The 26,134-nt window shown below is 36.5% G+C and overlaps 1 protein-coding gene across 1 annotated transcript in view; it reads left to right on the top strand.

Annotated features, from left to right (window-relative positions):
* Window positions 1-26,134, top strand: part of LOC149540903 (uncharacterized) — a 158,035-nt gene that overhangs the window by 8,405 nt on the left and 123,496 nt on the right. The window contains exon 2 of the mRNA XM_089799759.1: window positions 10,500-10,782. Within this exon, the coding sequence (XP_089655885.1) occupies window positions 10,504-10,782 (279 nt within the window). The 5' untranslated portion in view covers window positions 10,500-10,503. The remainder of the gene's footprint in view (window positions 1-10,499; window positions 10,783-26,134) is intronic.

Raw genomic sequence — 26,134 nt, forward strand, 5'->3', positions numbered from 1 at the left:
TTGCCCTTGATTAGAAATTTCTTCTGCTCATTTAATGTTGAATTCGCTAGCATTTTACATATTTTCTCAGGAGAGGTGTCTTAAAGTTATCCTTGATATATATATATATATATATATACTTATTAATATGTGTATATATACATATACATCAAGAGGATATGATGTTATAATAAACCATATTCTTCGAACTATGAATGTATATAGTTATATGTATTTTAATGAGTGCAACTTTAGATACAATAATAGCATGATGAAATCATTTAAAAATAATATATGTATATATATACACACACACACACACACATATATATATATATATGTTTTCAATGGAGCTCTTTAATAAATTCAATTTATATTTCTGTATGTGAGATGACTAAGTACACTTGGCGTCGCCTCTCTTTTCCTTCTTTTAAAAATCGGTGAACTTGAAACCGATGGTCTTGATCGAAATTGCCACCTTGAGCCGCGACTCACTTGAGCCTATTCAAGATTAAAAAACATTTCACGTTTGCGAGGGAACGACATTCTTCTTCCCTTCTCTTGGCTCTAATTGTTGCCTATACACCGAGCATAATACCTTTGTTTTCATTGTGGGCTTCTCCATACCAGTGATAGCATTTTCTTTTCACAGTCAAGTCGGCTTGAGCCGCTCAACAAAGGCTTCCTGAATCCCACCAAGCATTTGCTTCAGGTTATTTTGGTGTTTTCTACATTCTTTCTTCATACTCTTAATCGATGCAAGTAATTTCTTGATGGCTAAATCATGCATTTGACTCTCTTTAAAGTATGCATCAACTGTACATTCAGTATATATGCACTCGGCTCATGTTATGCCAATTCCTTTTTATTTTTCTTTAAGATCAAATGCAAATTGTCAATATTAGATTGGGACCGATTTACAAAATGAGAGACTCATAAAGAACAAGTCTTTCCTTATTATGATACGTTTGTGTTGGTAAACAAATTTTTTTTTTTTAATATTTAACTCTTAGATACCCAAATTTGTGAACAATATCTATTTACAATAGTTGGAAAGTTGTTTTTAAAAAGACTAACCTTCCTTTGAATTATTAGGTACAACTCCCTATTGCAGATTTGCAATGAATTATGACCCGAGAACAAGAGAGGTAAACTGAGCCAAACCTATACAGGATTTAACTCAGGCAAGAAATGATTTTAGAAGATTAATTAAGTTTATGAACTCACACATCTTATGAACTCATAAGACTTAACAATTCAATAGTGCATACTAACTAATTGCAGAGAAAGAAAGATTAACTTGAAAGAAAACACCTAAGAGATTTCTCTTAAACCTATGATTACAATACTTATCATATTCAGTTCGCTGCCTCAAAATAGGGGAATGAAGCTCTGTTCGTTCCTTGTTTTAATTCAGATAAAAGAGAAAACATAGAATTAACATCTAATAGAATGGAATAGAAAATAATTGACACAAAATACCATTCAATTGGCTCTGCAACATCAAGTAGCGAATCTTTTATTAATCTTTCATTCCAATACATATAGGATTTTGAGATGACCGTTAAAAAGGAAGTTTAATCAGTTCATCTCTTTAAAAATGACAAATGGCAAGGAGCCAGTTTGTCCATTACAATGATTACATCAAAATATGAAAGAGGCAGAATATGAATCACTTCGCCTTTTTTCCCTTTTCTGCTTTTTTCATATAGGCCTTAGCAGCTACAATGATTGGAATTAATTCTTTATGCCTATGAACATGTACATTAGTATATCTCAAGATCCATTTAGAATGCTCTCTAGCCAAATCTTTGACAACACTCAAACGGTCTTGCATTTCCTCCATGGCCACGTGTACACACCTGCCAAATTTATGGAGTTCGAAAACTCTATCCTGGTGATTGGAAGCTATCCTTGTTAGACTATCTATGAAGTTGGAGAAATTTGTTTGCATGACAGTTACTCCAATGGTTCCCTTTCCTTGCCCACTAGTTTGCGAGTCTGTATGCAAACCTCTCAGGAGTTCATAATCTCTATCTTGATCCTTCTTCACTTTAGCTTCAGTTTCATTAAGTCCTTCCTCTGCTGCCATGATCATTTCGGACTTGAACTGCATGCTCAGAAGCCACTCAAATAAAGGCTCATGCCCTTTAGGCAAGATCTTCGCCTCGACGGCCTCCTTTGCCTTCATGTGGATAATCATCTTCAGTAGAGAGACACAATCTTCACTTTTAGTTCTCTCCGCAGCCAAGGTGGCTCTATTTGCTGAAATGTTATCTTTCTCTGTTTCCAACCTCAATATAGCATTTCCAATTTGTTCTATAATGGAGAGTCCCTCCAACTTGAGTTTCCCGCTCCACTCTCTACCGATCTGCCCAAAGCGTTTGTCTTCTTGGAGCTAAGAGATGAGTGCTTGAACATTTGCAGCAATAGGATCACTAGTAATAGGCATTCTGGAGATGCTTGCCAACGTGTTGACCAATTGCCTGATGAAGCCATTTAGTTCTTGTATTTTTGCCTTCATCTTGACCTTTGACAATTTAAGGCTTTCCAGCTGTCCTTCAATTGCCTCATTTGTTGACTTCCATAAGCCAACCTTGGTATCATGTCTGGCTTCCCCAAGATCTACTGAATGCAAGGTAAAATCATTAGTAGACATATCCTTGATTCTTCCCTCTTTGGTAGGCTTTGTTATCTCCATTGTTAGATGCCCTGTTTCGGGATCTTGTTCGAGAATGGACAAGGTCTTCTGCTTCTTAACCTTGCTTAGTGCTGATCCAGAACGGATGGCAAGAGATAAGGTATCCTTGTTGGGGGCTCCTTCATCTTTCCTTTTTCTCTTCCTGTCCAGAGTATCCTCCAACCATGAATCTGTGCGTATCACTTTGGAGGCCGTCCCAAGTGAGTCTATGCTTAAACATCTTCCTCTTGACCGGAGTGATTGCTTTCACGGTTGAAGAGAAGGGATTCTTTGGAGCCTATAAACGAGCTTTGAAGAATCTTGACCTTTCTCTGCCTCTGAAGTCTTCTTTGTTGCCTCATCAGATTCAGTAGATTCACTATCACTGCTTCCTCCATCTCCTAAATCCACTACCTGCACTTGAGGACTACTCAGTAGGAGAAGTGCGACACTTACAAATGGAATTGGGCTACTATGAGGCGAGAGGACTGGAGTGACCGCACCATCTTTTGGTTCTTCCGCCTTCTTCTTCTTAGCTTCTGGTTGGGCTTCAATCACCGAGAGGGAGCCGTCTTGGCAAGTCTTAGCCAAAGGAACATTTTTGTCAGGAGGTTGATCACCTCCACCTGATGGTTGAGTTGGTCCTTGAGTGACAGCCAAGGTTACACCTGATGTGCCACCTTGAGAGGAAGAGGCCGCTGCAACTGCTGGAGAAGCTTGAGCAGATGTGCTTTTACTTCGACTCCTTCAGGCTGTGGTCCATTCGACCTATTTCTTGGTCCTCTTGATAATCTGGGCCATCATGATATCTAGCTCTTCTCCTGCATCTTCATAAGGTTCGCAGCTGATCGGAGTGCCTCTTAGCTTGGTCAGATAGGTGTTACTATACATGTTCTGACCATCATCTTCTACTCCTTCAACATCAATATTAACTTTATACATCCTCACATGATCCACTGTCAGCCTGGCGAAAGCACGATCACGGCTCTCGAACTTGTCCTTGCAATTGGCCCAGTAGTCTTCAATGGTGGTGATGTGTTTGATTACCCTTCCAATCTGCAACACCTCCCTTGCATATCCATTCGGATCAAACATGTGCCTTAAGACTTCATACATCTCCAATTTATATTTCATTGGCGCTCCGTGGTTTTTGGAACCATGACTACGTGATTTCCTTACCCAAATCATCTTCTTCGCAGAGAACTCGGAAATGGCTCCTCCAAATGTCAAATCTGAAAATTCCTCTCGTTCTGGAACTCAAAGGTAATTCACTACAGTTTGCCTGTCAATGGAGATCAACACTGTATCAACTGGTAACACAATTTCCCTTGTGTTTGGGTTGTAATGATTTATACATTCATGGATTAACTCCTGAGCTTGGACTGCAACTAGAAATCCAGTTGCCTCGACCAACCTGCATCCTTGAAGCTTCTCAGTAATGGGATGGATTGGCTCCGACTTCACTCTCTTCTGAAAATCTTGCATGTCATAGAAACGAAGAAAAGTATCCATGAAATTTTGCAGTGAAGACTTAATTCCATTCAACCCGTCGAAACCTGCAAATCTAGTTGCCATTCTGTTTGAAAATGAATTTTGAATCCAAAAAAGAAATAGAATAGCAAATGCACAGATCAGTGCTTTTTGAAAAAGTTATGCAAATTAATAGAATAACAGTTCAAGAAAGAGCGGTAGTTTGTGTAACTATTCATGTTTCCATCTATATAGGAGCTTCAATTCATCCGTTGATTTTCAGAATTTGCACCACACAAATGAATTGAAGGAGAGATCCGTTGAAATAGTAAATGCGTGGTTTAATGGATATCTTGGTGTCTTTTCACTGTTCTGTTGACCCAACGGTAACTTTCTATCTTCCCATACTTACTTTCCCGTTTTCCTTTAAGTTTCGGGAAGTTACCAATAGAGTACTCCATGGGAAAATATTCGTTGAGTTGAATTTTGGCGCATATACTCTTTCCTGTAGTTATTAGATTCTTTCTATTATCATCTTGAGATGTCTTATGCACAAATTATAGGTTGAATTTGCTTATAAACTTGATTTTCTTTAAAATCCGAGAAATTGTCTTCATGGGTTGAAAACCTACTGAGGAGAAGACAATTTCCATTTCTTCGCCCACACTTCCTTTTTAATTTACCTTTAGACTATTGTCTTCTTTGGGTTCGTAAATGTCTAAAAGGAGTGCAAAAATTCATTAGGGACCCACCTTTTGTTTCCTTTCCTTCAGAATTGCCTTTTGCGGAAAATCGACTTCATGAGTTGAAAACTCGCCGAGGAGAAGTTGGTTTTGAGTTTTCCGCCTGGAATGATTATGAGAGTTGTGACGGATCTTGAACATTTCTTGAGGTAGATAATCATAAAGGAAACATGAATTTTCCATAGGGCACCTTACTGTTTTCTTACTTTGATCCAAATGCATCATTTGGTGCTCTTTGCAGAAAATCGTCTTCATGGGCTGAAAACCCATCGAGGAGAAGACAAAGTCCGGATCTTTGCAAGCTTTTGTTCTTATTGAGAAAATGATAGACCGCAAGTAGATATAACTCTGTAAATGATCTTTGTATGAGCAACGTGAATCTCCATCAGACTAGTCACTAACCTACCTGTACGATCAACTCAACACAAAGGAAAAACTACCTGGCTATGAAATGCGGAGAAGGGAAAATGGAGAAATCCGATGAAGACTCTTTCCACCTAAGGGGCTTAGACCTAGACTCAAACACAAATATGAATTCACTAAGACACAAGTAATCACTTTTATTACTCAAGAAGACGATGAAAAGTGGGGCAACAGTTTGTGAATTGTCGTTTGTTTTAAACAAATGTGGTTTGGAATCATAAGAATGACATGTTGCCCGATTTGAATTACATCTTTGCATCAGTTGCATACCAGTGATGCACCCACAAACAGATAGAATTCCATGATTAACAAGTTGAACAAACACCAACGACTCACCTTGGCTGGAATGGCCAATGAAAGAGGGTGAAGAGGTAAAGAAAATCCTTGCAAAAGAAGAATATAAATCAGAATTATCATAGATGATAAATTTTATAATAAATTTCTACAAATTTCTAAGTAAGCTCATGTTTGTCCAATATGTACCCTGTTGTCAAGTTGAGTGGTGGAATTAAGTACCAAGATGCTTAGTGGTTGGACAAGGTGTTTCCATGTCTATTCCGGGTAGGGAGGGCCTTTCTTGAATGAGATTATGTGGGGAAATTTTAAGGGTTTGTGGTTGGGAGGTAAAGCCCCTGACAGTATTTCCCCTCTCCACAAGATGTTAGGACATGCACCAGACAAAGATAAGTTATTCATTCAAACATTTGTTGGTAATTGGTATTTTACTTTTATGATGTTTATACAAGTAGAAGATATGATGGATTGATTAATATCATTGATTTAGTTATTTCCTTTAATGAAAGCAACATTTCTCATCAGTGTAATTGGTAACCAGTTAGATCGATTGATCTTCCAACTGAACATGGGATATATCTATATGCAAGAGGTAGGTTTATTTGATGGATTGTTATTTTAGTCTTTCATTTATGTGAATAATGAATATGAGTGTATCTTCTAACCATATGTTATTGCCATAGTTAGCAATAGAAATAAAAGGAATGGTACAGTGGCATTTGATGCCCTAAATGATATAGTGGTATTTGATGCCCTAGATGATATAGTGGTATTTGATGGTATTTGTCATTACGATAAAGTGGTATAGCTATTTGTTCCCTAAGCGGTATATATGGATTAACCTGGGTTTGACAGATGTTGCCCTAGGCGGACTCCGGTTTCGGAATTTAGGGTATGTAAAGCTTAATTTTTTTATTTAGATTTATTGATGATGCTATCAATTGCTAGTTATGAAATTTCTGATTAATTGATTGTAACCATTAATTTCATTCACATGAACATAACTGTTATAACAACCTTCCCATGAAAATGAAGTAGTAACTGTATTTCTATGATATGCTAGTTGTTAGTTAAGGCCGATAAAGAGTGGTTGTTACACTGTCGTCCATCATCATATGTTTCCTTTAGCTCTCTCATCTCGATGATGGATGACAGAGTGTGATCCAAAACATTGATGCAAAAATTATAATACAATCTACCCAGAAAATACAACAAAGAATATATTCACCATTTTCGTCCAGTATGGTGATCTCAACACATTGAATGGAAGAACATGCACAAAGAGGCAATGTGCAATGTTTTTATCAGCAATACCTCTTGCCTTATTTTGAAATACCTTCTCTAATGGACCTCTCTTGTAGGTGGAGATTTGTGGTTCTACATCTTCATTCTCCATAGAAGGCATAGGCAAGAAGGGATGTCTAGAGGCCACAACTGGTTGAGATGGTGGTTTTTTCCCAGAATGATAACCGGTTTGTTTTCCTTTTGCAACCAATCTGTCAAAATCTTGTTGTTCTTTTAAAAGTTCTGCTATTTGTCTAGTTGACAACCCCTTCTTATTTGGCCCTGGGTCCCCACACATATTAATCCCTTTGCCCCCAGGCCAAAAAAATGAAGTTTGACTCTGTTGTAGGAACTTTCATATTGTGCATTGCAAAAATTACATTTCAAAAGAAACCCCCCACCTCTAGGAAGTTGTGAAATTCTTTTAGTGTGTCTCCATAAAGGAGACCCTTTATCAATTTTAATTTTTTGAGTTCCATCCTACCTTATGAGCTTTTGACTGCTCATTGGTGCAGTCTAAAAAAAAGAAAAAAACATACTTCAAAATTTCTTCACAAGCTTGAAAAAAAATAAAAACTCGTCAAAAAATTGAATTTATCAAAAAACTAAAAATTATAGTTGAAATGCATACTTTAAACACTTAAATCTGCTTTGTAAAAGGTATTTGGCACTCGACAATCAATTTTTGTCTAATAAAATCACCTCACTTTAAATTGGCAAGAGGGAGAGAAAATATTGAGAGAGAAAAATGTGAGACAGAAGTGAAATGAAATGAGTGTTTGGAAGCCTCATAGAAGGTCATCTGAGGGCTAGAAGGAAAAAAAATGATTTTTTAGATATTTGGTCCCACTTTAAGTTGGACCATGGGTACCCGTGGGTGTGTTTAGGTTCCTACTAGGTGCACCCGGGTGCAGGCTGGGTGTGCACACGATGTGCACCTAGTCATGGAGATGCGCACGGGTCTGTGGGTGTGTAGACCCACGCATACCCACAAGGACCTGCAGGCGCACCAGAACCCAGTTCAAGGGTCTAGGGTACGAACTTGGTAATCCAGCTTTTTTTCCAGGAATATTTAGTGCTTTTATTTGATAAGAATCACTTCTCATTTAATTCTCAATTAAATATTAAATAACAAAGGTCCATCCCTTAAAATAAATCACCTTATTAATGTTTTAAGCCTTTTAACTCCGGAAAGTGATTTAGACTACTTTTAGAACATTTCTAACAATTAAAGTTACTTCTAAGAATACCATTAGTAAAAACGTTCTATCCAATGAGCTATAACATTGAGGCGCCTGATAAATATATTCAAGTAATGACAACCTTAGTGAAATAAAACAGTGGCTGGAATCTGACTGCTTAGGAGTAGTCCCATTGATGAAAAATGATCAACAGACTGATTGGATGACTTCCTAAATATAAACACTTCCTCGAAGAATCCGCAAGCCCAAACCAGAAGTCGGAAAATAACATCAAAATGTGTAATATGACTCTCTAAACGCTTTGAGCTTGTTGCCAACATCAAATTACCCCCGTGAACAAGCTGATACAAATCCAGAAAGTCAACAACAACTGCGCTGTTAGTGAAACTGAAAATGGGGACATTACAGATATGTGTTGGTATTTGTAGTGTGATGTATTAGCAGTTGTTCTCATATCAAGGATCATGGGTCAGATGTAGATCTCATGTATTGACTACTGCCATCAAGCCGGTTACAATCGACATTTTATCACCCCCATCCAATCTGGACGCTATCAGATTGATTCTTTAAAACAACTATGAAAATGCTTCATCATGTTTCCATAATCCTTGCTGAAGCAGATTTCTTTTATTGCTTTAATGACCATGCATGCTTAATTGGAGCCTCTACACCTGATACTAAATAAAACCTGCTATTAAAATGCTTGTTCCTATTTGAGATCTGTATAAGCAACTTTTAGTGTGTGAAAACACATTCGTGACCTTCACCATGTTATTTCACTAGTTATAAGAATCTATTAATCCCTTTTTTTTTTCATCTTGTGGAAGGAAGTCTTAAATAATCTACCTTTCCTTATGTAGACACAATGACTTGAAAGTAGCATGCATGTACGTGCAAATACACACACACACACACACAATCATATACATTTATATGCATATGTGCACTACATGCATGCTGGTTTCAATGGGGAGCATGATCTGAATTGAAATTGAATTAGTTTTTGTGACATAAATGGCCATAATATTGCATTTTCAAGTCCTATTTTAGTGCATACCAGAACTAATCAGATCTAATCTTCAAACCTATTTTGATTTTTCTTTGCTTGTCTACCATGTCTAATTGCTTATGGCTTTGTATTTGTGGTTCTATCATTTTGTCAATTCTACTAATTCAATTTTGTGTTGTTTCTTTCTGGAATATTGACTTATAAAGTACAACAGAACTTATGTTTTCTGTCTTAATTCATGAGTGATCATTTCATGTATCTTGGGGTTAATAGTACTATCATTACATTGTAAGTTTTTGGATTCAATTCTGTATGTATTTTTAGCATCAACTTTCAGATCACACTCCATGATCCATCCATCACTTGTTTGGTGTTACATCTCTTGCTCTTATTCATCCTAATGATGGATCATAGAGTGTGTATTTTAGCATCAACATTTTGAATCACACTACATGATTCATCCATCACTTGCTTGGTGTTACATCTCTTGCCCTCATTCATCCTAATGATGGATCATAGAGTGTGATCCAAAATGTTGATGCTAAAATATATACACAATCAAATCTAAAAACTTATAATGTAATTATAATGGATTGTGGAAATCTGATATCTCTGAGTACTATCATTGTTGTAGTCAGTGTATGTATTTTTAGCATCAACTTTCAGATCACACTCCATGATCCATCTATCACTTGCTTGGTGTTACATCTCTTGTTCTCATTCATCCTAATGATGGATCATAGAGTGTGTATTTTAGCATCAACATTTTGAATCACACTCCATGATCCATTCATCACTTGCTTGGTGTTACATCTCTTGCTCTCATTCATCCTAATGATGGATTATGGAGTGTGATCCAAAATGTTGATGCTAAAATACATACACAATCAAATCTAAAAACTTATAATGTAATTATAATAGATTGTGGAAATCTGATATCTCTGAGTACTATCCTTGTTGTAGCCAGTGTGTAATATTCTCGTTTTTTTTATGCAACAAGTAAAGATTATTTGTTTTTTAATGTAGTTTTCATGGATGGCTTGAAATGCATTGTAAGACCATTTATGGTTTGCCAGAAATGCTAATCTCTGTTAATTGTTGATACCAGTGTGTAATATCATCTTTTAATATAGTTATTTGATTGTTAATACATTTACACATGTAAAGGTTATTTGCTTTTTAATATAGTTTTCAAGGATGGCTTGAAATGCATTGTAAGACCATTTTTAATTTGCCATCAAGGCTAATCTCTATTATTGTTGATACCAGTGTGTAATATCATCTCTTTGTTCTATGCAACACACAGAGGTTTTATATATTTGAATATTGTTTTCAAGGTTCGGTTGGAATGCATTATAAGAGTTTTAATGTTTTTATTTGCCAATAATGCCCATCTTTATTTTTTAATCCTTTAGGTGAATGCTAAACCTACGGATTATCAGTGTTGCATCAAGTTGCTGTAGTAGGTGGCCTTCTTTAGCAAAAGAAAGGGTTGGATGCATAAAACTGTCTACTTTCAAACACACATATCTCCTGAGGAAAGAAAAAAATACTGTAATGGCTCAAATGGAAGAGTCTGGACGAAACAACCACCAGTTGCTACATAAGAATAGCAATGGATTACGTAATATTATTATTACTGGAGTTTCCAGACCATTTGGAATAGGCAGGACCCTGGTTTACAAATTTCTTGAACAGGTAAACTATTGTATTTTGCTTGTGATAATGATGATTATGCACAATATAATGCATCTAGCTCTAACATTATGCTATTTATGCATTTTTTTGGTGTCAACAGTATTACAAAGTTGTTTGACAAATATGTTTTATGGGGCCTTCTTTCCTATTGGTTCCCTATCCCTATACCATCACATCTATTTTCCAATTGTTGTTTATTCAAATATCATATTTGGAATTTCAAGGGTGCTTCTATGCCTTCTTGCATTCTGGCATTGCTCTCAATCCACTTCCAAAACTGTTCAATCAAAGGGGTTTAAATAAATCATATTTATGTGTGCAAGTTGCAGTTAAAGCTATGAATTTTGACAAAAATGGTCATATAAATAGGCAAAACTGGAAAGACACTTTCAAAAGCTTGAATTTGTAGACTAGTTGAATTAATGTTAAAATTTTGCAAATTTGTATTTATAGTATAACAGGGCTAATATGATTGTTTTACTATAATGATTTTTTTCTTGACATATCATTGACTTTGCATGTGTTTGTTTGTTGTATGTATAACGAAACATTGCTATCTCTTAGATGTTAAAATTAGTTATTTGTTATAAATATTATGCTTTCCTTTTGTTGTATATTCATGTTTAATTGCATTGTTGTAAAAAAGGGTTATAGTCAACATTATTAAAGCTGTAATTATTCAATCTAGAATAATATAATAGCCAATATTTCTCTTAAAAATGCATTAAAAGCTAATAAAATTGTAGCTGATAGGTATGTTTTGGCCTTAATAATGTTCTTATTATTCATTCAAAACCCACATGAAAAATTGAGAGAATAGGCATGGTAAGATGATAAGAACTTCTAGAAGAGAGGGCAAAGATGATGGATGCTAGAAAGCAAGGCAAATGGAATACAAAAAAATATATGAAAATTTGGATTTAGATAATGTAAATAAAGGATGCTTAATGGAATAGTAAGGGGCTCTTATATTAAGACTTATATTTATGCCGCACTAATCATGGGGTGTATTTCTTAATTTCTCTATGCTAGTAAGTGACGTTTATTTCAAATATAGTCTCTTTCTATTAAGAGATAAAACTCATGACCTTTTTATTCACAAGTGGTTGCAACCAAAGAAAATTTTTTCATGGTTCTAGAGGATCTGAAGGCATGGCTTACGAGGCTTATGACAAAGCTGATCCCTTTCTTTGAGTTGAATGTGTAGATAAGCAAGCTAGATTCCTATGTGTCTTTCTTAATAGAGGATAATGTAAATCCCCCGCCCCCGAAAAAATATTTTATTTAGGATTTTAGAAAATGCTTATTTCGAAATACTCAAATGCCTCTATAAAGCACTCTATAAATCTTATTGTCAACTGAGAAGCTTGCCTGACTACTCCAAGACCATCTAGGGTAGATTAGTTTTACTGTAAAAAATACCTACGTCAAGGTTTTGTCCCTTGAATTTATAAGTTTACCCAATAATTTGTTTATGCACAATTGAAAAATCTGGATGATTTGTCAAAGACCATCAAGGGCAAATTTTTCATAGCTAAAAATGATGATTCCCAAGCGCAAAATCTCAAAATATCCCTATTTACAATTTACTTAAGCTTATGTAGAATTTTGCATTGCATAGTAGTTTACATACAAGACACCTAAGAGTTTGCACGACTACTCCAAGATCATCCAGGGTAGACTAGTCTTACTATAAACAATGTTGATGTCAGGGTTTTGTCCCATGAATTTTTATAAATTTATCTCCACAAAAGCCTTTATTTATGCCCAACTGAGAAATTTAGATGATTTCTTGAAGACCATCTAGAACACATTTTCCATTGGTAAAAAGTGATGATTCCTAGGCTCAAAATTTCAAGAAGAATTTGTTGGTGTAATTATTCCTAATTTCACTTTACTTAAGATCACTTAGGATTATGCATTGCATAGTAGTTTAGATATGAGACACCTAAGAGTTTGCTCCTATATTCACCACATGGTGTAGGACAAATTCAACTTTAGGTCGTGATAGTTATCATATTCCACTTTATTTGTGAGATCCACATTTACTGCACTTGTCACATTATCGCGTCCACATGTTTTACATACTTCATTGTATAATGGAGGACAATGCACCTTTGATGGACATGCGATTTTACCTTGTGTGGGTGATAACTTATCTACTCCTTATCATAGCCTTTTATTGCCTTGCCTATATAAGCAAGCCTATTATATACATTTTGATTATGTCCATTATCAATCATATCATTCTTGTGTCATAATGCAATTGTCTTGTCATTCTCTTGTGGAAGTTATCTTGGTTGTTTATGTGCTCTTGAGGGTGTTGTAGAGTCACCTAAAACTCTAACATGGTATCAGAGCTCTCAAGGTGTAAAAACTCCTCAATAAGTGTAATATGTTGCTTGATTCAATTGTGAGTGTAGAATAAGACTATTTGGGCATCACCATTGCGCCTGGGAGGCTGTTTAAATGAAAATTGACTATAAACTTGCCTTTACTAGGCAAAAGTTAAATGTGGAATTTTTTTTGCACATGCAAGGCATATGATCTATTTGCGCAAAACAAAACGATCCAATTTTTTAAATTATATTTATGTGATTTTCCATTTTTTTTGCAATTATTTATCATAAATATTTTCAGCATTTTTATGGCTAAAATCTCTCAGGTGTCAAGCCCTTGTGTCTCCATCTTGTTAGTATATCATTGGACATATAATCTGTCAATCACAAGTGAATCATTGTGATTTACGAATCAACATTCAATCAACCGACAACCGACAATTGGCAAGCCAAGAGAACATCCAACTCAGTGGACCCAAATCCATTAGCCCTTATTCTTTACTTCTGTTATGGGTATCGAAATATATAAATAGTTGAAAAAACAACCACAGGAAGAATGCAGGACTAAACTATACTCCCGCCGTCTTTTGCTAGTTACAACATTGCCACAGGTGGTATCACTAAACCCTGCTTAGCCTAACCCAACCACCTTGCCACATGGTGGTAAATGATTTGGTCACATGACAACCAAACATCGCCTACATAGACAACATTCAGGCTAGTAAAGGCTTGCCATATGATAGTTCTACCTCATCATCTTCCTTTGGCTCATTTGCACCACATCATCTTCCTTTGACTCATTGGTGCCACATCATTGTATGGTGCAACAATAGCCGATCGTGAAAAAATAATAGCGCTACACATCAACACATGTGATTTGCTACATCACTCCTACATCGACACCTACCACGTTAGATACATAGTCAACAAAGACACGCCTATCATTTTCTTTCATAGATTTTCCCTCGATTAAAATTGATGCTAGTTAGATCATCAAAATAGGGTCATTTGCTTTTTGCTACGACGACCATATGACCATCAAATTTAATCACATGTTCTATTAATACCAATGCAAGGTTTTCATATTTTGCCTTCACCATTTGAGTTTTTGATTTTGCTGTTCAATTTCAGGGGCTTATATCTTGCTCAATTTAACTCCTTTTCTCGAGCATTTTTTATTTTATTTGGGTATAATTTCTTGTACTTTTAGTAGTGATATTATTTTTTGAGTTTGGCCAGATTGGTAAGAAATTGCATTTTCCATGACTTTACCTATCTAGTCCTACTATTTGTAACTTCTAGGGCTTCGCTTGGGCTCATAGGGTAACATTTTCAGGTGTTTTTTTAGAAAGTGCATACTTTTTTTAATCTAATTTCCAGATTTTCTACTAGTTTGTAGTCATTTTGATGGACATATAACAATTTGTCCTCCTGTAACACATAGTCTTCAAAAGTTCAAATTGGTTTTGAATGCAATAGGCAACTCAAAGTTTGCATGATGAAAATCAAATTCCTCTTGACCAAAGCTCCAAAACTCAAAATTAGTATCTAGAAAATGTCGTCATGTAACACCTTGAATCAACACAAAGATTGAAAGCGAGTTGCCTCTTTTATTATAGCAATTTAGATTAACATCCAAGCACAAAGTCTTAGAGTGCACATATAAACTGACCAAATTTTCTTGCCTTGCCAAAAGATGATTATTTACAACGAACTCCACTCCCTCCTTTATATAAAGTAGGAGAGAGAAAGGTGGAGGGAAAAGTGGAAATCCTCAAACACCTTGGCTTATTATCTAACAAACTTCTCACTTATTTGACATATTCAAAGTTGCATACCTAATGCGATTGCAACTTGATTGTATGTTAGAACTTTGCACATGATACTATCACATGCAATTACATTTTGTTTTTCCATTACATGTGATGAAAATAACCCAATTGCTTGATAAGTCACAACTTTAATTACATCATCCTTTTTCTATCCTCATGTTGCTATAGGATGCTCAATGGTCGACGTGCTCGAGTTTGGTAGAAGCTCTTGAATCGGAACATGAATTTGCATCCATGCTTGCTCTGTAGTGCAATGGTGATCTACTCTTGGAAAAAACATTTGTTTCTTTTCACCTCTGTCAATCATTCTCTCATCTCATTTTAAGCTCTAGTATGTGATCGCTCTTGCTTCGAGTTCCTCTTTCTTCTTTGCATGTCTAAGGTTATGCATGTTGTCATTATTGAGTTTCCAGAAAAAACCAATGTATGTTCTTTGAAGCATAGATGGGTCCATTGGGCACAATATGAATAGGGAAAGTGTATGGGATGATTGTGGAGAGCAAATGAGCATATGGGTTAAGCTCAAAATGGCTAAAAACTGATTAGAAAAACTAAAAACGGGTTTTTCAGAGTCCATTGCATGTATGGCCAAAAAAATTGGAGTGAAGTGAATGAGAAGAAAAAATGGGTAACACATTGGGCATAGCATGTTTTAATAAGTCCAAAAGTGATATTCCATCTGACAAGCATGTGGGAGAAACTTCAACCATAGGGCAGCCATATGGGGGTGCATGAAACACATGGTGGTGGGGTTTTATCTTGCATTCACATGTGAGGAAACCGGTGAGCTTGCCTTTCTATTGAGAGCGAGATTTTACACCCGACTGCATATGCAAGTTAATGAAACCTTGCACATGCAACTTGGAGAAGAAGATGGAAAATAGAAGAAGCAACTTCAGGCACACAAAAAGAGATACAAATTTGAAAATGGAAATGACAGAGATTTGCATTCACAAATAAACAAATATATACATCAATTCCTTAAGGAAAATAACAAAGGAATTTTACCTCAACTCCACCAAAAATGAGAAAACAAGTCTTTATCCAAATCTTGAGCAAATCTAAAATAAATCCTAGAGATTTAGGATTTTAGATTTGTCCAATATTACAAGACATATAGATTTCGAATTTCAAACATTGAGGATAGTCAAGATTCAAATTTGGAGATGTAGAGATAGAGAGATTAAATGCCCAAAACTTGCAACAAACTTTGACCAAATCAAAACCAATATGCAAATGCATTAGAAAATGACATCTAGGGCATCATCATTTTAAGCTTGGAATTGATGAAGAACAAGTTGGAAAAAAATACATACCCTAGGAAGCTCTTTGGAAGAATTTGAATGTAGAAAGCACTCACAAATAAGTCATTTTTGGCAAAAAATGTGCCCAAGACTGGCTGTTTTTGACCGTAGACGTGTATATTGACGTGCTTTCACTTGCAAATTCACCACTCTTCAAAAATGCCCAAACATGCCTTTTTTTGGTTGAAAACGTAACTTTTTTGAAGGAAAACACATGCTAATATATGGATGCCCTGTTTTGAAATGTTTGCATGTGAAAATGTGCCCAAAAATCCTCCAAATGCAGGCTACAAGTTAAAAACAGGATTTCTTTATGCAAATGCATATATTATAATGTATGCAATAGCATGGAAAATCACCACCAGTGAAGACTTGCTCAAGGGCTGCCTTTAGACGCGTTTTTGGAAGGTAGACACACATAAAAAAATGCATGCTCTCAAAAATAAAATCTCCACTTTCAGCCTTGAAGAGGAAATTGTGTTTTTTAGGAGTAAACACATGTATTAAAAACACATGCTTTCATGCAAAAAAAATCTATAGTTAGCCTTTGGATTAATGATTTAGTGCATAATACACTTCTTATAGTCATTTACATGTTTTCAAAAGACATGTCATTGGTCCAAAAATCACCACCATGTTTTAGTGGAAATATAAGTCATTAAAACCATATTTTCATGGCTATTTACATGTATTATAAAAATATGTAGTTGGGCTAAGCATCTCCACTTTAGCTTGGTGGGGTTTTTAAAACATGAAAACACATTTTGAAATGCATGTAGGTTGGCCAAAAATGACACTTTCGCTTAGGCATGATATATGGGTCAATGAGTTTGACTCAAAAACTACACAGTTATCCTGATAGCAATAGCACAATATTAAAATGTGTTATTGCATATAAAAAGTCCATTTAATTTTTTTCTATTAGCTATAGAGGGATCAAAAAAAAATATAAACAATCCACCAATAGTCAAGAAGGAGGCATAGCCTCACACCGACGCCAAGAAGGCAAAAATACAATAAGGATCACATACAACAAAACCCCAAAACAAGGGGGAATCACCGAACTAATGTAAAATGTCAGAATAGGTATCCACCCACGTGGTCCAACCGAGTGGGCCTTCCATCCAAACGATGTTCTTTTGCTCTTGGATCTGGGATAGCATAAAGATCTGCTCTTGATTGGCCTTATGATTCTTTTTAATGGCTTGGTTCAGCTTCCGGCAAGTATGCTCGAACACACACAAATTATCCAATGTCCTCCTCCATTGGTATCCATACTTAAGCTCATAAGAAAAGAACGTAGCTTGACCATCCTTGAGAAATCTTTGAAATTTTTCCTTTTCAGTAATCATGGTGGTTTGAACCTGCAAGAATATTTTAAAATGTGTGAGTTTATGAAAAAACTCAGTAAAAACCCTTGGCTTACCTTGGTACTTTTCCTCATTCCTGCATTTCTAGATCTGCCAAAGAATGTTAGAAGACAACATATTCCAGAAAAAATTAGCATCTTTACTAAGCCCATTAATGTGTCCCGTAACAATTTCAAGAATATTCACATTAATGGGATAGTAAAAACCAAAAAGATTCCATATTTCTTTAGCGAAGAGACAATCAAAAAAAATATGTCAACTAGTATCAGGCAGCTTGCAAATATTACATAAATTAGAATGTTGATTATCTCTATTAATAGGAAGTCTATCAATTAACATAAGCCATTTAAAACATTGAATCTTTGGTTGAACCGGACTTTTCCAAATGTAATTCAGCAATTTATTCCAATTTTTATTATCAAAAGAACAGTACCAAATTTTGTTCAAATGAGCAATAATATCCTCATTATGATCAATGATCTTGTATATGTTTTTTGCCTTTAGCTTATCTAAGACAGTTCCATCTGGCCACTTACAATTAAGGTGCCTATAAGAGTCCACATGACAAACAAGAGGAAGGTCATTAGAAGCTTGCATAATTAAATTATAAGTCCTCTTGTGAGATTGGGGCAAATTATATTTACTCTTAAGATCATCCCACGGTATAAGAATATCATGCTCAAAGATATCAGCAAATTGAGTAATACCAGATTTAGCCCAATATTTGGCTGAGCATCCCTGGTAGAGGGCTAAGGGTTTATTGTTTATACTCAAATTCCACCAAATGGATCTCTCACCATGAAGTTGATAATCATCATAAAACTCCTTATTGGTGATGAACCTTCGGACATGGTCCCAAGCACGCCATATAGACTTAAAAACAACAGAACCTTGAACAATGACCGGAAATTTACCAACAATAAGGTCACAGAATGGGAGGTTTTTCCAAGATCTAGCTTTCTTGGGAAAGCCTCTCTCAATGTTGTGTCTAACAAGCACTTTCCAGGGGCTATCACCTTCTAATGATTGAAAAATCCACTTGGCAGAAAGAGCAATACCTTGCAGCTTGAGATCTTTTAACCCCAACCCCCCCAGGGACTTATCAGTATGGCACCAATCTTATTTAACAACATGGTATTTTCTTTTGCCCTTGCCATCAGACCAGAGAAAACGCCTGATGGCCTTTTGGATTTCAAGAATTTGGTAGTTATTGAACATCCAGGCAGAGGAGTAATAAATACTGTAAGAGGATAAAAGCTTTTGACAAACTTGAATTCTCCCAGCTAGAGATAACGATCTATTATACCATTTATTAAGTTTATTCTCAATCTTGGCCTTAACCCAAGCCCACATGTCCTTGAGAGAAGGATCTATAGAATAGGGAATACCAAGATACTTGACCATATACTTGGGGCCTCCCCATTGAAACTTGTGCTGAAAGAACCAATCAGGAGGCTGCTCAGTCCAACCCAAGCAAATAGACTTAGCCTGGGAGACCCTAGCACCCAAGATGGTACAAAATAAATCCAACTTAATTTGCAGATTTTTAAGGTTGTTGTCAGTAAGTTCAAAGAAGACAGCAGTGTCATCAGCAAATTGACTATTTATAAGCTCTTCATTATTGGGCAGGTAAAGACCTCTAACTTCCGGGGACAAAGAATCATCTCTAAGGATATAGTATAAAGCTTCAGTAACAATAACAAAAAGAGCAGGAGCTAGAGGGCAGCCTTGTTTGATAGACCGACTAAGAGGGAAAGGGTCTGAAATAGAACCATTAATCTCAATTTGGGCACAAGCATCAGTGAGCAGAGTTTGAACAGCCTTACAGAAGTAAGGAGGGAAGCCAAAAGATTGCAACATCATGATAATGAACTTCCATTCAACTCTATCATAAGCTCTCTCAAAGTCAAGGAGGAGCAAAGCAGAGTTTTGATGAGAACATTTAGCCCAATCCATAGCTTCCCAAGCAGTAATAAGATTCTCTAAGATATATCTACCTTTAATGAAACCAGTTTGGGAACTATTAACAAACTTAGGGAGAATGTGAGCCAATCTAAGGGCTAAGATTTTAGCCAAAATTTTATAAGAAACATTAAGGAGCGAAATAGGCCTCCAATTCTTGATAAGAGTTTTATCCCCTTCCTTGGGTAGGAGTTTAATAATACCTCTATTGATCTCAGGACCAAGAGAGCCCACACTAATGGCCTCATTATAAAGATCAAACAAATCCTTGCTAATCCAACTAAGGTTAGCCTTATAAAATTCAACAGAAAGCCCATCCGGCCCAGGGGCCTTGTCATCCTTGAGAGCTATAATAGCCCCCTTGATCTCTTCAATAGATATAGGAGCCGAAAGAAGCATAACATCATCAGAATCTAATTTATTAGGAATAAGAGGTCTGCATTTGGACCTAATGTCCTCAGCCTCCAAGGAATCTTCAGATGAAAAAAGCTTACTATAGTAATCAGCAAAAGCCATAGAGATACAAGCAGGATCAGAGACTTCTTGATTATTGATAACAAGCTTGTCAATAGCCTCCTTAATCTATTTTTGCTTAAGAAAGTTAAAGAAGAATTTAGACCCTTGATCACCATGTTGGAGCCAATTAATCCTGGAACAAATTCTAGCTCCATGAATTTTAGCCTGTTGATGCTTGCTAAGGGCATCTTTAGCAGCAATAGCTTGGTTTAGAAGATCAGCATTAGAGGGATCAGCCTGAACATTAAACTCAGCAGTTTGAAGGTTAGAACAAAGCAACTTTTCAGTGAATCTATAGTCCTTGGCATTCTTTTGGCCAATGGTTTGCAGAAAAGTTTTCCAAGCCGGGAGATTAGCCTTCCATATGTCAATCATGAAAGAATTCTTCATGTTAAAGAAGTTAATGTTCTTGATAAGATGCAGGGCACATAGAACATCTTCATCATGCAAAAGCTTATTATTCAGTAAAAATTTGGAGCAGGAAGGTTTATAACGAACAGGATCAGCATTAATGCTAATACGGGTGAAGATGGGATGGTGATCAGATAGGGTGGTGGCAGAAGTCAAGACAATGTTGCCACTGCTATCAGGAAGAAAAGAAAAGAAGTCTTTATTGCCATAAAAGCGGTCTAATCTGGAATAGATCCTGGATCGACCTTGCTGGAAATTGCACCAAGTGTGCCAGATACCATGGTGAGAGTCTTTATTGTTAGCAAGAGGGTCAAACAACTTCTTTGAGTTAATAAACTTAGACCAGTGAAGATTCTCATGGTCTTTCCATCTGAACGGGTTGCCGCCAGTATTATCCTTTTGAGACTCAACCATATTGAAGTCTCCTCCAAAAAACCAAGGAATATCAGGAAGAGTGGATAGCCAATTCCAGAGGGAGATTCTATCCTTAGTATCATTAGGAGCGTAAATAGAACAAAAACCAATTTGTTTATTATTGATATTCATAGTAAACCAGACAGCCCTTTGACATGGGGAAATACCATTGTCGGTTATGAGGTTCTCCCATTTGGGATTAACAAGAACAGCAATACCACCTTTACCTCTAATGTGGTTAGAGAAAAACTTAATAGCATCTTTCCAAATAAAATTAAGGTTGATATCGAGCATGAAACCAGTAGCTTTAACCTCTTGCATCATAAATAAATCAACAGAGTTGAAAGAATTTAAAACACGCTTAACAACATATTTTCTATCCGGAGACTCAAGCCCCCTAACATTCCAGGATAAGCAATTCATTGAGACACAATGTAAGGGCTTAGGCACGCATCTTCAACATCCATGCTAGGAGTATTTGGAATATCTCCAACTTTTTTATTAGCAGAAATGTTTTTTGACCTTGGGGGCCTCCCACGCCTATTGGTGGAAATGGAGTCAAGTTTAGGAGTGTCATCAAGGGCAGACGGCTCCATATCCATATTGAGATCAATGTGAGCTGACCCAGAAGCAGGGATGATCTCGAAAATACAATCATCCTCAATTTCTCTAAACACCTTTGGAAGAACCTTTGGCGGATTCAAGGCAGGCTTGACAGTATCAATGGGAGAGGCAGGGCACTCAACCATGTCAACGCTTAGCGGGGGATTCACAATGGGATGCGAATCTGGATTAACATATTTGGAATTAGGGTTACCCAAATTAGTCCCTTTCCTCTTTTTCCTACTTCTAACTGGAGTAAAACCATCATCTAGGTTAGGCCCCGACATAGGCTCTAGAGGGGGAGATAAATTCAAGTTGAGAGAAGAGACAACTTGGTTAAAATCTGAAGAAATAGGAGCCTTCGTAGCGGGTTGACCAACAAGTGTGGAAGCAATGGAAGGGTTAACCGGTAAAGAGGACTTGGGAAGGGGAATATTGTTATTGGAAGGTTTAGCAGCAGATTTATTAATGATGGGACAATCTTTACACCGATGACCCTCCTTCCTACATAGAAAACAAGCATTCAAGCCCCCTAAAACTTCAATAGGGCAAACAAAGTTATCATTAAGCACATTAATATTAATTTCAGAAGGAATTTCTCTGCCAGGGAGGAGTGATATAAGAACCCTCGCATCCATATGAGGGACTAATCTAATAGTTTCATCCATCCTGATAATTTTGCCCAAATTTTCCAACAACTGTGGCAAAAAACGCCAAAGAAAGGGTGGCAAGTTTTTCACAAGAATCCATCTAGGAGCCGAGAGGGCCAAGACCTCTTCATGGACAGCTTCAGGGGTCCAAGCCAACGCACGGAAGGACGTTGACCCAACCGTCCAATATTGCCTTTTCAGAACCTCTTGTTGGGTATCATGGTTAGCAAAAAATATAACAAATAACCCCTTTTGAATTTGTCTGCGAAAAGTAATGTGAAACCCTAGTTTGATATTCCAGAAATTATGAAACCAATCATCCAAAAACTTGCGTGGAGGACATTTTTCAATGTCAACAGCAGCAAAAAAGATAGCAGTGTCTTTGAGCCTATCTTTCTCTTTAATAATTTCGGTAACCATCTCAGAAGTAGGAATTAAAGAAAAGTGAGCTGAGGGAACCAAAGGGCTCTTACCGTCCTTGGCGACCTTATTAACGCTGTCAGAACCAGCAATAACAAACCTAGCTTGTTCATGAACACTACCTGCCGAACTGGAAACCGCCTCTGAGAACGATTTAGCTTTGAATGCATTGCCATCAGACGGAAGTGAAACCCCATTAATGCTGGTAGAAGCACTAGTGGCGGGAGGAGGTACGGGGGGCTGCTCAAAAGCGGAAGCATCTCCTGCCGAATTAGAAGAAAATGGAGCGCACGGGGTACCATCTTCAGTGAGTAAACGCGCAGGGACACCCAGGTGTCCACCACCATCGACCCTACACCAGTCGTTTGCCACCTTGCTGGCAGCGGAAAAAACCCTCCCTCCGGTCGTTAATTGCAGAGCACAATCCGCCAAACCGCCGAGCGCAATCTTCCAATACAACTGTGAGGAGCTTGCTCGAGAAGATGGGCAGCGAAAACTTACTGTTTACTTTTATATTGCGCCACAATCAAAGAAGAATTGAGGCCAAAAACGGACCATAAAACAGGCTGGGATCTAAACCAATATTAGAAAACGGGCGGTTTGGAGGAAATAAGTCCGTCAATACCGGATAAGACTTGAGAGCAGAGAAGAAGCAAAGCGAATGCTCAATAGAGAATATGGGAAGCGCAGAGGATCCGCCAAAATTCGCAAACGCAGAGTATTTTCGCAAACGCAGCCTCCACCAAACGCAGAGTCAAAGTCCATTTAATTTAATAATGGGACTTATAATTTATTGGGAGTGGATTTTCATAAAGTATTTTGCATGTGGATGTATGCAATATGTAATAATAAAAATCCCACTTTTATGCACTTAAGTTGTCTCATGTATTAATATTTAATATCTAACTATAGTTTTAAAAAAAGTAACATGAAAAATAGTCTTGAAATAGGCTATTTTCATAAAACATAAAAAACTATGGTCAAATCAACTCATAATGAGTTGAAATCTTAAGATGGACCGCAAAATCTAGTTTTAATATTAAATATAATTTAATTTGTGTAATTACCAATAAAAATCCACTTTAATGAGGTTTTTAATAAAAAATTATGCAGTTGACTTGGAAAACCCCATTTATTCCCTTATAATTTGAAGTAGACAACTCCAATTTGGACCTAAGTTAGTTTGAATCGAGCTGAATTCTATTCACCAAGGCAAAAATTAGAGCCAAAAACAACACAAAGAAAAACAAAGAAAAGACTCGAAAGTTTCCCAAAACTTGAGAATTTGTAGTCAAAGAAGAAAAACTCTAGCAAACAATTGAGATTCAACTCGATGGAAACCTTCAAAAGAACACATAGATAGGATAACATGGGAGTACAATTTAGGGATAACAAATTGTTCCATGACACCTAATTGACACATTAAAACAAAGAAGATGCGCCTACGAATCCATAAGGAAATTGTGTAGGGTTGCCCCAATTCTATGAAGACAAAATGGAGGACAACACAATAAATGTTTTAAGGATAAACCTCCATCACATTCTATCGTAAAGTTTACAATAGAATTTTTTGGCCAGATTGTTAGGCCTAGTCACTAGTTTCCCAAGCCAATATAAGTTTATCACAAATGAGTTTTCTACCGAGAAACCTTGTTTCTTCTCATTTGACTATCTCTTTTATGATTGGTTTTATCCTTACAGCCAAGACTTTGGCTATGATTTTATAGGACGTGTTTAGAGAAGAGTCTCATTAGGCTCATGAGTACATTGATATGTAAGGGTGGAAGCATCAAATATTCTGGTTGGGCGTAACTTCCACTACCTCCTTTTCACTTTTACACCAATGATGTGTGAATGCTATTAAGTATTGGCAATGATTATTGCAGAAGATTACACTTCCAGTGTCGAAAAGGTTCCTTAATTTCCTGTCAGGGTATGGTTGAACATCATGGAGGAATAATCTAACATACCATTTTTACTAAACTAAAAATAAAGAACATATTCTAAAACTATAACCAAATATCATAACAGAATGACATAAGTAGTTTGGAAACAATACATGGAGACTACATTAAATAACGACTACATCCATTTCATATAAAAACAACTGAATTAACTTCCATAACTGAATTCTATGATTTCCATTGAGATAAATACATATATATCTATTCATTTCAAAGTAAAGAAAATAAAGGTACATGCAAGTAAAAGATTTAGAACTCATACATGAACTGTAATAACTGTCGACAAGTTGTGCAAGCTTCGACATCTAGCAAAGAGGAGAAGCAACGTCATGGGCTTAACCTCTCAACTGCGGACTTTAAACATATCATCACACAATCTTTTACGAGAAAGGCCTTCCCTACCCTGGGTTTAGGCTTGGGTCACCATAGTCCTACCATCCTAAGCATACTAGTGTTAGAGTGTCGGCTAAGTAGTAGACAAGGTTAAGGAATTCCTTTGTCAACCTTCCCTCTGTTAGCTAGCACTCATGACCTCTAGTGATCATTTTGTGGCAAGCATGCCTCTAATCTACCTTGGCCAAGGATTTAGATGGGCATTAATCAGCCTGATCATCACTGCTCGACTTGAAAACCGATTATATCTTGGACAACCACAAGCTTACTTGGTCTTAAGAATTTTATTTCTTATTAAGTTCATATAATAAAAGACACTGATTAATGGCTTTTATTTCTTGTAATATATCTTTCCTCTTCACCTAGTTGTTCTTGGCTCTACCGGCCTTGGGTGCATCCTAGGAGACTGCTGGCATGTATCTAGTTACATGGATATCAGAAAGAATACTTTAGACTGTTATAGCCAATCATTTACAGTGAAAGACTTATTATGCATTATCATTTACTGAAAACTTTTTCCTCATTGGATTATAACAATTCCAATTCCCGTAGGTAGATACCTGATATGCATGGATGTGAACTTGTCATTTATAAAGAAAGTGCAGGACCGTATGCATCTTAGATGTAAAATTGAGTATGTGAACATATGTCAAATATATAGAATAGAGCGGATCTCTTGGTTCTCAAAGACATATTCGAGCATATGAAAATGATTATCTTGTAAACAATTAAAAAAAGAGAGCTGAACCAATGCTTTTTAGATATAATATCGAGCATGTAACATGATATTGTGACTTTCATAAGTGTCATGATAGCAAGAAAAACAAGATAGCGAAGAAAATGAGAGTGACATGTCAAATATTCATGACTTGAGAATGATTACAAATGCAGTCGCTGCGGCGATCCCACTTTGCACTCTATGATTTTTGCCTGTTCAGCTTAGTACTGTAGAGTGATCTGCTATTATGCTCTAGGTCATGGGCAAAGGGGTGTGAATATACCAGCTTTTTGAGAAGAAGAAAAGCAGTATGGAGTGAGACAAGATCATATAATAACCAAGAATCCTATGACTGCAGAGAGAAATATAGTCTCCCTCTCAGTTATAAGAAAGGAGCTTAGTAATAGTTTCAAGAATTCCAATATAATTTTTAAAAGGCAGGTGCCGATAGGAAAG

Source organism: Cupressus sempervirens, chromosome 9, assembly GCF_028749045.1.
Source record: "Cupressus sempervirens isolate cs-2001-9-10 chromosome 9, ASM2874904v1, whole genome shotgun sequence".
In the NCBI taxonomy this organism is placed as follows: Eukaryota; Viridiplantae; Streptophyta; class Pinopsida; order Cupressales; family Cupressaceae; genus Cupressus; species Cupressus sempervirens.